Source organism: Gracilinanus agilis, chromosome 2, assembly GCF_016433145.1.
Source record: "Gracilinanus agilis isolate LMUSP501 chromosome 2, AgileGrace, whole genome shotgun sequence".
NCBI lineage: Eukaryota > Metazoa > Chordata > Mammalia > Didelphimorphia > Didelphidae > Gracilinanus > Gracilinanus agilis.
In genome coordinates, this window is record NC_058131.1 from 437157716 (window position 1) to 437171316 (window position 13601).

At 34.0% G+C, this 13601-nt stretch overlaps 1 protein-coding gene across 3 annotated transcripts in view; it reads left to right on the top strand.

Annotated features, from left to right (window-relative positions):
* BRF1 (BRF1 RNA polymerase III transcription initiation factor subunit) overlaps positions 1-13601 on the top strand; it is a 195085-nt gene that overhangs the window by 96594 nt on the left and 84890 nt on the right. For all 3 annotated transcript variants that reach the window (XM_044664724.1, XM_044664725.1, XM_044664726.1), the window contains 4 exons: positions 3098-3191; positions 6083-6209; positions 12744-12783; positions 12878-12970. In XM_044664724.1, coding sequence (XP_044520659.1) covers positions 3098-3191; positions 6083-6209; positions 12744-12783; positions 12878-12970 — 354 coding nt within the window. The remainder of the gene's footprint in view (positions 1-3097; positions 3192-6082; positions 6210-12743; positions 12784-12877; positions 12971-13601) is intronic.

Consider the following 13601-nt stretch of genomic DNA (forward strand, 5'->3'; position numbering starts at 1 on the left):
GCTTATTTTTCTCTTTCTGAGTTCATACAATACTTTCCAGATTTCCTTTTATTTTTAAAAATCATAAGAATGTCATGCCATAATATTTCTTTTAGGTATTTTCCAAACTCTTCAAATTCTAGGTGCCTATAATTTTCAAGAATCAGTCTTGATTCTAAATAAATTAATCAAGATAAATTAATCACTTAAAGGTTGACCAGTGAAAGAAATATTTAATTCTGACCATAGTAACTCAGAAAATAGTCTGAGGTTCGGAGGAATTATAATATGTATTATTCCAGGAATGTTCTAATTAAATCATGAAGTATAAAGGTCATAAAATGCTAATATTTAGCCAAATAGTTATACAAAACCACCCACTTCATTTATTATTTATCCTAGGACATTTAAGATCATTTTCTTAAGAATATAATGATATGAAGAGAAATCAAAAGAATATAATGGTTTGACTTCAGACAATCTAGCCCTTGGGTTTAGAACTGCAACTGCTCTAACTGTGTGGCATTATGTATTCTGTACTAGATTGGGCTCTCTCTCCTTTTGAGTATGTTCAGAAGCAGCATTTAATCATCCGTTATCAATGGTGTCAAAATCAAGAGGAAGTGGTTGCTACTAAATTGTATATAAGGATCCTTGGAGGTTTCATATTGATTTAGAAAAATCACATACAGTCAGTTCTCAACTTTTATGGAGTTAACATTCCTAGAAAATGGCATGAAAATAAATGTGAATAATTATGGAACCTATAGGAAATGGGGTTAGGTTCCTGTGGCCACCAAAAACAGATCTTTCACTAGAGATTGCTAAAAATACATTTTCCTACAAAAAAGTTTTTTATAGCAAGCTGTTCTGGTAATATTTACATTTCCTATGACAATAACCATGAAATAACTCAGAATGCAATACACAAAATAAAACTGGTAACATGCAAAATATTTGTCTCATTGGTAATGCCCTAGAATCTGACTTTTTGTGCTAATATCACAATAAAAAATTGATTTCAGACGATATTTGCTTTTCATAACACGTGTAATCTATAATACCAACCATAAGTACCAGTACAGGAAATAAAATTCTTAGAACAAAAACATTTTTTAACTTAAATCTTATCTCCCTGTGGGTTAGATGGTGTTGTGAGGGTGTTGCTCTAACTAAACTGTTGTAAACTTTGGTGCTTTTGCTGTTCTCTGAAAAGGTAGGACTTTTTAAAAATTGCTATTGTCAGAAGATACCAAGACTGGGGATGTCTTGACATTGCTTCCAACACTGTTCTTTGCAGCTGGTGGATGATATTGGAGATCTTGAAGGATGCACCAGTTTGAAATAACCCTAATCTGTCAGTAGCATCTATTTTGTGCACTTGTTTTAAGAGCCTTAAGGGTCACCTATCTGACTGCAGTTGCAGACATTCTTGCACAAGTTTATCTAACACCTTTATTTTCCCATTAAGTCACATCTCTGATTTTCATGCTTGGGCTTAGAGCCAAAAAGACTTGCACTACAATTTGGGGGCATAATTGCAACATAAAAATTGAGTTTTTATTTTGAGTTTTAAAGGCAAACATTGAAAATATACAATGAATACACTGCTATTTCTTTAATATAGTAGGATGAACAAGACTAATAAAGTATCTAGTAGGATATTAGCTACTTCACAAACTTTTACACATTGAAACTCATTTTTTTTCTCTCTACTGCTCATATCTGTGAATGTGTATGGTTGCCGTTGTGAAAATGAAGTAAATAATAAAGTCTTACAAATGCTTGAAGTCACAAAAGTTAAGTCCTGGAATGTTGGGAATTAACTGTATTGACATTATATATTCCTAATGTATTTTTATTTATTTTAAAAAATATTTTCCAATTACATTTTAATCTGTTTTGGGCAGTACTTGGGAATTTTGTGGAGCCCACCTTTGATTCCTCTATTCTAGGCTACTGTAATATTCAATAATGTAGGATAGTGATTCCAAACTGTAGCTTTGTAGTATTCTAAGATATCTCCAGTTTTTGTTCCTAGACCCCATGAATTATCAAGGTAAAATTTCTTTTAACTCAAGTTTCCAAAATGTGCTTGTAATACATAAATTATATTTGATGAATATTTATTATGTGTCTAATACATTATTGCCACTATGCTTACTCTGTATTGGGGGAGACAATTTTGTCTAAACTAAAAACTTTTAGAAAATTTAAAGTCATGGCCCTCATTTAACTTAGTATCTAGTTAAGATAAAAACAAAAGAAAATAATAATAATAATAATTCATGTTAGGTTAAAAGAGGAATAAACATATTTCTTTATAAAATCCAAAGAGGAAAAATTATTATATTCCTTTTGGGGATTCAGAGAGGTATTGATATTGAAGACCCCAAAAGAATAGGAATTCCTCTTTAGTGTTATTGAAGATATAAATTACTGACTGAAGAGTTTACTAATAGAATAGTATTAGATTTTGGAATTAAGGAACCTGTTTTTGAACCCCAACTTTTCTGCTTTCTGGTTCTATGACCTTGGCCAAGTCTCTTTTCTGATTTTAGGTTTCTTTTTCTCTAAAAATGTAGTGACTAGACTGGATCTGAAGTCTCTTTCAACCCTAAACCTTTAATTTTATGTGTTGTAGGATTTAGAAGTGAAACCTCAAGGAAAAGGTTGATTTTGGCCATCCTATATTTGTACAAGGCTGTGTGTGTATTTGTGTATGTATGCACATCATCAAGGGATTTATGGTAATAATAACTAACATTTGTGTAACACTTTAAAATTTGGAAAGTGCTTTACATATATTGGCTCAATTGATGCTCAAAATTCTGTGAATTAAGTGCTATTATCCTCATCTTTATAGATTAAGAAACTGAATCTTTAACGACTTGCTCAAGGTCACATAGTAGTAAGTGTCTGGGCCAGAATTCAAACTACACAGATCTTCCTAACTCCAAATCCACCATTGTATTTACTTCATCACTATTCCTATTTAGTATTATATCTACTATTCCTCCTACTTAGATATTTGTTGGATTACCTGATTATGATTCATAGCCTGAAGTGTTTCTTAATTTGTAATTACTGCATAAGATTTTTCTTGTTCATTTTGTAGCACTTCTAGTTGCAGCAAGAATGCATGATTTCCGACGAACTGTTAAAGAGGTTATCCGAGTGGTTAAAGTTTGTGAATCCACATTAAGAAAGAGGTAGGTTTGGTTTGAAAGTTACAAACAAAATTTTATGAATTTCAGAGTCTTTAATGCATGAAAAGTTTGATAGAGAAAGTATTTCTTTCTTTAGTATGTTCATTTCTCCATGTATTTATCTTGAGTTCTTTATACTTTGGAAGAAACAGGATGAAAAAAACAGTTACTTTCCAGTAACTGCTTGTCAGTCGATTTGGGGATACACATGTATAATTAAAAAGTAGAAAACTATAATAAAACATTGAGAAAGTTCAAAATGAGCTTAAACTATCATGGAGGGATAAGAGGTGAGGGAGAAAAGAGCCTGTCATGGAAATCTCTGTAGCCTAAGTTTCCTTAAGTCCTTCAACTGATTTTTGTGGGGTTTGGTTTCCGGGTCACCTTTCTTTGGACCTAATTTAACTTGTATTAAGTGGCACCTAGAACAGAATACACCACCGTTTTTCAGATGTGATCTGACTAGTGTGCAATACGGAGGGACTATAACCTTTTTTATTCTGGTTACTATACCTTTTTAAAAAAAATTCAGCCAACATGTATGGTCATACTGAGTATGTTGTTTACTCAAACCTTTGGGCTTCTTTCATGTAATGAGGGGTGGGGGTTTAGGGAGGGATAGAATCTTCAATATATTCTGTGCCCACTATTAGCTTCAAAGTGTTTCTCCAATTATCTTTTGCAGAATTCTAAAATTTTTGAGCTGGAAGACACCTTACTTGAATGCCAGTTGCTGATTTTTCTAGTTATTTATGTCATTTCTTGTCCTTTCCCTTTAACTTACTTTCAAGTTGATGTCCTTATTCTATTAAAAGCTTATAATAATAGGAAAGTATTTCCTACAAAAACCTCAAGTGAGATACATATGTGCAAATTCTTATTTAATTCCCTATGGCCAGGAAACAAACATGAAAGTAGCTTTTAGGCATTGCCCTTTAATAGAAAGGGAACCTCTTTAACTGGGATCATCTTTTTTTTTTTTTTCTGTTTAGCTTGACACTTTGCAGGCAAAAGAATGTAATAATTAATGGGTCCAATTTGCTATGAAATTTAACTAGAGTTAAATTGAGGAAAGCAATGCATTTCTTGAAGACAGAGAACATGGTAAAAATTGAGTGCAGTCATCATCTCACTGAAGAGACTTGTGAATAAGAGTTTTTGAATGATATTTTGAATTGTTTACAGGAGTCATTCCTATTTAATTTAAGATGAAAATGTTACTTTCTTCGACAAGATAAATGTGACAGTTGTCAACCTGTTACGTGTCAATCACTTGTCAATCTATTATTGTGAACTTTTAAAACTTGATTGATATTTTCAAGTGAAACTATATCATGTAGTAGTGGAAAAAGGGAAAAGAAAATTATTTGGACTTCTTGTATTTATTATGATCACATGCCTTATATTTAACTACTAAGATCATATAAGCCTTAAAAATACTATAACTATAAGTAAGTCAGTTAAATATAGTCATATTTTAAATTATCCATGTTTTTCACAGGAGAATTGTCAAACTTAAATGCTTTCTATCCTGTGGCTTCACTTGGAGCCTTTGTTGCCTGGAGGTATTTGTGTGGTGGAAGGCTGCTAATATTATATATGTGTGTGTGTGTGCGTATGTGTGTGTGTGTGTGTGTGTGTGTGTGTGTGTGTGTATGTTTTCCCTTTGATATTGAAATGTCACTCTTTTCTTATTTATGACTGCATAATAGCAAGTTGGCAGGATTGAGGAAAAATATTATTGTATTATTTGATAATTAATATTATTCTGTAACCCATCTTTTCTCTATCTTCTCAAAATCCTCTTTCTTTGTTCAAAAAGATACTAGCCCCTGGGGCATCTATTCTTTCACCAGTTTGAGTTGAGACCCCTATTTCCATTTATCCTGTAAACAGAACTACTTGGACTTGGCAGTCCCTAGAGGACAACTTGCTGATTCTTTTCAATGTTAGGGGGTGATTTGGTCTCCAAGCAGAAGGCCAAAATTGTGGGAGAGGGGAGAATATGATTGAGATGTTTTCTGTTTTTTTCAGCCATTTGGGATTGCCTTTTCTTTGACAGGGTAGATCTAGATGATATACTGTCAGGCCAGTCTGAAAGAAGATGCACCTAGCTTTAAAAGGTTCTGTCATCACTTCCTCTGGGTCTTTGGTCATTGAAAGGAATAAGCCACATCTTTGGTCATTGAAAGGGAGAAGCCATATACCCAATTTCTTGGTCACCACTAATGTAACCAATAAACTGATCATGCTTGGGTCCCTGGCTTTTGCTGAAGGGCCAATGTGACCCATTTTACCAACAGTTTACACATTGCTTTTATTAAAATGATATCTTGCCATATAGAAGACTACTTTGAAATTTTTTTCTCCATAATATGTCAAAGGAAAATGATGATGGTTATGTTTAACAGACATAGATTTATATGAATAAAATGCTATTTGTTTGATTGAACCACTTGTAAATTTTAGCTTTTTGATATTGATATTTTGGTTGATTCATTGTTTTATTAAACTGGGTACTTCATCCTTCCATATTGTATCTCCTTCACATACCTTTTTAGTCCCTATAATTTTTGTTTAAGCCTTTCCATAAATCTATGATAGGTTATCTATCATTATTCTAACCCAAGAAAAAAGTATATGCTCTGGCTCTTTTAGTTTTTGAGGAGATTAATGATGGACATACTTGGACTGTCCGTTTGTAGTCTCATTCTTGTTAAATGAATAGCCCCCTTTTTTTGTTGAGTTTTCCATGAGCATATCTTTTATATCACTTTCATAAGTCATTGCAGGTGCAGGATACTTATGTCCATCGTGCATAAAATTTGGCAATAACTTTAAAATGTTATTTTCTAAGAGGAAGCAGGTTTCAGTTTCACTTTGCATGTTTTTAGGCTAACAGAATTTGAGGATACACCTACCAGTCAGCTGACCATAGATGAATTTATGAAGATTGACTTGGAAGGCGAATGTGACCCACCTTCTTTCACAGCTGGGCAAAGAAAGTTAAAGATAAAGCAGGTAAAAGACAAGTCATATCCTCCCTGTTATTTAATTACTTAGATTGAATAGAAAAAGTATGTGAAGCAATAATACCTACATAATTATAATTTTATTTTAATCTTTTCTGAGTATTTTTAATCTATTATAATAGAATTAATAAAGTGCTTTGGGGGGATGTTCAGACACTATTTTAATATAGTTTGGAAGAGAAGAATCTTGCCAGCAAATATTGATGGTAAATTCCAGACACCATTAATGTTTTCAAATTTCTCGTATATTTTTCTGCCAAACTATTATTATAATAATCAAAGTGGTCTTTTCCTGTGTCTTTTCAGTTGAAGAAGAATGGCTTTGACACATGATAGCTATGTGATTTTGGATTTGTAAAGTGAGGGTAATAATATACATTTTTTGTAAGGAACCTCACAGTTGTAAGAAAACTGCTTTGTAAACATTAAAGTGGTATTTAAGTGTGTGTATATTATATCACATTTTCAAATATCTTTGAGCAGTTTAAACTGAATATTAAAGAATCATACTATTTGAGAACAAAATAACTTTAAGAATGTTTGGAGGGACTTCTGGGTTAAGATGACTGCTGTGTAGAGGTAGATTTCTTCCTCTCCTCTCCACCTACCAATACAGAGTGCCTCAAAAGAACAAAAAAACCAAGTTCAGATGAACAAAGGGGCTCCAAAGTAGGGTGTAGCATTGAAATTCCGTGGGATTTGGGCATTTCCACACTATAAGGGGGTGAAATAGCTCCCACCAAAATGGAAGATGATCAACCCTTCCCCAATCCATGTATGGTGCCAGAGTAAGAGCCAGTGTTTCAGAATCAGAGCGAGTGAGGGGCAATCTCTAGGTTCTTGGGAGCTGACTAAGAATACCAGGGACTTACCCTGGAGAGGAGCTAGACTTGAGATCCTAGGAGGCTGAAGAATGTGAACCTTGGACATGGAGATAGAACAGAGAGGGGTGGCACACAGTAGAAGCTCTGGAGACTTGGAAAGTAGCCTCAGGCAAAAACCTCTCCTTACCTCCATACACAGAGAGCCTGCCCTCCTCACTTCTAGCAGAGAAGAGAGGGAAAAACCAGCATAGGAATGGCCAGCAATGCCCAAGAAATACAATCTTCAACCACAAAAAAGAACAGGAGAAAGGCAATGATCTGGATAATTTTTATGGAGAAAAAATCCAAACTACAGAGGAGACAGCAGAGGACAAGAAACAAGTAAACACATCCAAACCTTCCAAAAAAAAATAAAAGAAATTGGTCACAAACTCTTGAAGAATTTAAATTTGAAATTATGAGAAAGATAGAAGAAAATTGTCAAGAAAAGTGGGAAATAGTTCAAAAAGAAAATAAGTTTAAAAGATAGAATTTCCCAATTGGGAAAAGAAGCCTAGAAGTCAAATGAAATTTTAAGCAATTTGAAGACCAGAAATGATCTGCTGGAAGCCATGAAAAGCAGAATAGACGAAACCAAAAGGGAAAATCAAAAGATCATAGTGGAAAACCAGCCTTTAAAGACCAAAATTAGTCAAGCAGAAGCTAATAATCTCACAAGAGAGCAATAATTAATAAAGCAAAGTCAAAAAGAGTGACAAAATAGAAAGAAACATGAATTATCTCACTGAGAAAATTAATGCTCTTGAAAACAGATCTATAAGACACAATTTGAGAATCATTGGTCTACCCGAAAACCCAGAAAGAAACAGAAATCTTGACATCATACTACAAGAAATTATTCAAGAAAACTGCCCTGATGTTCTTTGACAAGAGGGCAAAATAGACATTGAAAGAATCCATAGATCACCCTCTACATTAAATATTCAAAAGACAACCCCCAGGAATGTAATTGTCAAATTCAAGAGTTTCCAAGCTAAGGAGAAAATATTATAGGAAGCCAGAAAGAGACAATTCAGATATCAAGGAACACTAATCAGGATTACACAGGATCTGATAACCTCTCCACTAAAGGACCTCAAGGCTTGGAATATGATATTCAGAAATGTGGGAAGCCAATAAGAGAATAGATAAAAATCTGAGACACCTCTTTTGACCCCTTTTGTGATCCTTGTGATTTCTTGTTGAAAAGTATTGTGGCCTTATTGAAAAGCTTTAAGTTCCTAGCAAACCTGAATTTAAGAGGTTAACACTCTTTCCCTTTGGCCAGGAATACAGCTGCCTGGTACAGCCAAGGTCAAAACCTTAGCAGGGGCAATTCAACCCTGAGAAAATATTCCCCAACTTGGTTTTCTGATAAGAACCCAGTTAAAATTCAGCCTTGGCCTTGTTCTGTTCTGAAGCCATTGAGATCTTTTGTGTTTTGATATGACATAATTTGTAACTTCTGAGCATCTGCAAAGTTTTGTGGGGATTCTTTTGAATGAAATGAGTCTTGAAATATATATAATAAACTCCATGCTCCTGGAGACAGAGCTGGAAGCATGAGCTAAAAGATCATCTCCTATGTCCCGTTATTTTCTCATCAACTAAGCCATCATCAGATTATTGGAGATGATAAATAGATCTTGAAACGGAAAAGTAAGAGAATTGGGTCTACAACAAGAATCACCTACCCATCAAAATTGACTGTATACTTCCAGGGGAAAGTATGGGCATTCAACACAATAGAAGATTTCCAAATATTTGTAAAGAAAAGACTAGAACTAAGCAGAAAGTTTGATATCCAAACACAAAAATCAAGAGAAACATGAAAAGGTAAATAAGAAAGGGGTGAAAGGAAAAAAAAAAACTTTTTCAAAAAATTTTCTTCTTGAAGGGTTTCAATAAGGTCAAATAGTTTATATTCCTATATGGAAAAATGTTATTTGAAACTCCCCAAAGTTGTAGTCACTATTATAGTAATTATAAAAAATATTCATAAATTGAGGTTGGAGTACTAAATGGTCTAAGACAGTGATGGGCAAACTATGGCCCATGGGCCAGATGCGAGGCCCCTGAAATGTTCTATCTGGTTGCAGGACATTATTCCTAATCTGACGAATTCAATGAGTAGGATACAATACAATGAAACTTTGAAAGAGTTGCCTTAGAAACAGACTGACAGATGAGCATTTCCTTTCCTTTTGCCCCTCTTTAAAAAGTTTGCCCATCATTGTGTATTGCCAATTAAGAAGAACCTAAAAAAATTCAGCAAAGGAAGCAAGAAAAAGACCAAAGCACAAGAAAAAAGCATAAGAGAATGCTAGAAAATTTTTAAGAAAAGACAATATGGACTTGTGGACAAGACAGTTGGTGAAATTTCCAAGCAAACACAAATGGAAGAAAGAAGAAAGTTCAAGCCTATTTGAGATTTATCCAAAGTAAAAGTGATGAAGCTTGAGTGTCTGGACCACAGTATCTCTGCTTTTCTCTTCCCTCCAGTCTTCTTCCTTTCCTGCTTTGAAGGGACTCCTTCCTCTCATAGAATAGTATTTGCACTTAACAAAAAGCACTAAAAGGCAATTTAATATCTGATTATAGTATTTCCTTTATATATGGAAACAAGGAGCTTGGTTTATTAGCACTTTCACCTATTCTTCCTTTTTCCTGCCAGTGCTATGAATGCAAATGTGCTGCCCAAGGCAATATTGCTCTTTGTAATTTAATGTTTTGTATTTAACTGAATTGTGGTGTCAGTAAAGTTCTTATATAGAGTATGTGGGAATTATGTCATTAAACCTGTTACTGAAAGTAGTGTTCAGTGACTTATGAGAAGTTTGCCTTAAGAGAAGTAACTCTTCCTTCAGATGCCCATTCCTGGGTGAGTATCCATTTGAGGGCCATCCTGTGTATCTTTTGGGTGAAAGAAGTAAGTAAGTAGTGTGTAGAACCATTGGTTACATCATGCCCCTACTCCTATAAACTATGTTCAGAAATAAGCCATTGTTTCAGGGTGACTAACATTGTATCAAGACCAGAGTGCTCTGTTTAATTTCTTTTTAATGAAAGTGTTGACATTTCGTTGTGTGACAATGGCAATTTCTAATAACTGTTAATTTGAAGTGATGCATAAATATTTGCTAAATGTATAAACGAGGCTGACTTTAAATTATCAAATCATTGAAGTGAAATGATTATATAGTTCACCAACAGTTTGAAGAAAGTTCTTCGTAATTACCTTAGATATAAATAGACTGCTAAGTGAAGTGAATTGTTTCATAAATGTTTGGTTTTAAGATAAATTGATGAGCGCTAAGTATTAACCGAAGCCTCACACTTTCAGTTCTGTCATCTTGATGTTTATAGCTCAGAATTTTATTTGACAGAAAGATTATTTGAATTGCTAATGATGCCAGAAAGGTTCACCAGAAATTCAGGAATATTAAAATTACTGTAATCTTCCTTCATGTGTTAGAGGAAGGAGGAGTATATTTTGTCCTATATATAGGCACACACTCTTTTAAGGTGTGAAGAGAGTAACTTTGACTGGTAGGTAGTTGTTTCAGTTGTGTCTGATTCTGTGACCCCATTTGGAATTGTTTTGGCAAAGATACTGGAGAGTTTTTCATTTCCTTCTCCAGCTATTTTATAGATAAGGAACTGAAGTAAACAGGATTAAGTGACTGACCCAGAGGAACACAGCTTAGAAGTGTCTGAGGCCAGATTTGAACTCACAAGGATGATGAAGCCTCTTTACCTCAGGCTCAGCACTCTATTATGCCACCATGCTGGCTTTTCCCCCTTTATATACAAAACATTTAAAATTTTCTTTCTTTTTTTGTCATTTAACATTTTTAACAAGCGAATGTAACTTAAGGTTGTGGTTAGAAGCTTCTATGAGTTTGCTATAGTTTTCTAAAAAATGATTTATTATTTAGCTACTTCTAAAATACTGTAAAGCCATAAAACACTGCCCCACAGAGATGGGTATACTAAGGGCTAAAGATGTCTTATAGTATTACAAATACTGTTTTTCAAAACAAGCTTAAGCAGAGTTATTGAGAAATGAAGATTATGAAGCTAATTCCACTTTAAGGTATCATGGTATAGTGAAAAGAACAATGGAGCAAATTGGGTGGCTTTGAAAGTTTCATGTTGAATTTGTTATATACTTAAAATGAAAATCAAGTTATATGTAATAAAGTTTGGCTTCATGGACAATTTCCTTTTTGTGTCTTATATTTATCAAAATGCTTATTTTATTTGGTGTTAAGTTCAGAACTTTTAAAAAAAAAAGAGCACTGCACCATAAATCCAAATGCTTGGGTTCTTGTCTCAGTTCTATTGCACATATTGTATGGATTTGAATATGACACATCTAGTCACTAATTTTTCATTTTCTCATCTGCAAAATGAGGTTAGAGTAGATCATCTTTAGGATCTCTAGCTTATAGCATCCAGATCTTTAGAGTTTAATAAAAGGGTTAGAAGTAATTGAGCTTGAGACTAATATACATGGACATCCTAGCTCTTTTTAAGATTTTTAAAATTATCTTGTTTCAGGTAAGGTAAAAATAGGTTCTCATTATACATTTATTGTAGCACTATGTTTATTATCCTTTGGCCTACAACATGGATTAGCAACAACAGTGCTTTGTGAAGTGAATATAAGTAAAGGAGTGGGTTAGGAACTTCTTTGAGTTTTTACAATTTTATTCAGGCTCAGGAATGGCAAAGGCCCAGATTGCTGCTGAAATATGACCTATACGCATCCTCCTATTCCATTACTGTTTGATTCACAGTGGATTTAGATTTTCTAGTCTAGTTTTGCAATTTGGTTCTTCTTTCAGAACTCTGTATATTTATTGTGTTCCTTAGATGTTTTCTCAAACAACTTTTATTTGTGAATTTTGTTTCCTGATCTAGAACGTCCTAACTATGAATGTTTTCCTATTCTGCTGTTTATTCTTGATATTATAAATTTATCATTTTGACTTGTTCAAGGGTAACACTTGGATTAAAGATGTCCTCATGTTATAATAAGGAAGATCATTTACTATACATTCATAGAGTGGACACACACATAGATACAAGCTAGCCATATTCCCATATCTGTAGGGCAGTGTTTTTTGTCTTTCTAGTATTTTACAAGTAGCTAAATAATATCTACTAAAATTTTATGAAAATGTTGCCTTCTTCCCCCAAATTACGTTTTTCAGTCAAGATACTAAGAATTCAGACAACACCAAACATTTGTCATCTTTAATAGTGAGTAGAAGAAAGGTCCTAGGCCCATTAAGGGTTTCCCAGTTTCTTTTTTCTCTTTCTCTCTCTCTTTTTTAAACACTTTCTGCCTTAGTATATAGCTAGGAAGCATTTAAGGTTAGATTTGAATCCTGGGCCTCCTGATTCCAGGCCTGGTGATCTATCCACTGTGCTACCTAGCTGTCCTGGTTTCCCAATTTCTTAAGAACTGCTATTTGACATCATCTGTTACAGTAACCAAAAAAAACCAAACCATTATGGATTGGAAGTAAAAGAGAATTACTATTGAAAAATAAATATCTTTATAATAAGAAATACAAGAATTACAGAAAAAATGTTATTCTAAAATATATAATTTACTTACTAAAATGCAACTTTTTCCTCTTCTGTTTCAGCTTGAACAGGCCTTATCAAAAGAACTTGAGGATGTGGAAGGTAGCAGTCTTGTCTTATAGCTTAGATTATTTATTTTTTCCTTAGGCATTGGATGCTAATGAGTAATTATTTTTAAAAAAATTTATTACAAAAGGTGAAATATCAAGCTACCAGGACGAGATAGAGATTGAATTAGAGAACAGTAGGCCGAAGGTGAAAGGAGCACTTGCACATTTCACTAAAGATGGTAAGTTAACCCAATTTTTAAAAAGAGATTATGACTTATACTAAAATGAAGAATTATGGAATTGTGAACAATTTTGACTTTTCTTTGCATTATACAAAAAAATGAGCTTGGTCAGGTGATCAGAGGAAAATGTTTGTGCCATTGTATTTCACCATGCATACTGTCCTATATCTGAAGAATAGTTTCCTCGATAATAAATAGCAAAATTTAGAAGGGTTTCTTCTTTAAAATAGTCTGAGTTCTTCAGGTTCAGGATAGCCTATAATTATCAGTTTATGGAATGTATAGACACACAAATGCATACAAAATATACATATATACATATGCATATACTCCATGTATGACACCATCCATAGAACTACTAATAATGCTGCTAGATCCTAGAGCAGTGATGGTGAATCTATGGCACAAGTGCCAAAGATGGCACACAGAGTGCTCTCTGTGGACCCATGGTTGCCCTCCCTGTGCACCCTCCATCCCCTCGGAGTTCATTACTAGAAAGACAAGAGGGACTCGGGTGAAGTTGCACCCTTCCCCCTCTCTGCCATGCCTGAGGACATTTTTTCACATCCCCCATTCTCTGCATAGTAGCCCAGTGGGAGTGCCAAAGGGGTAATTACGGTGGGTGGCT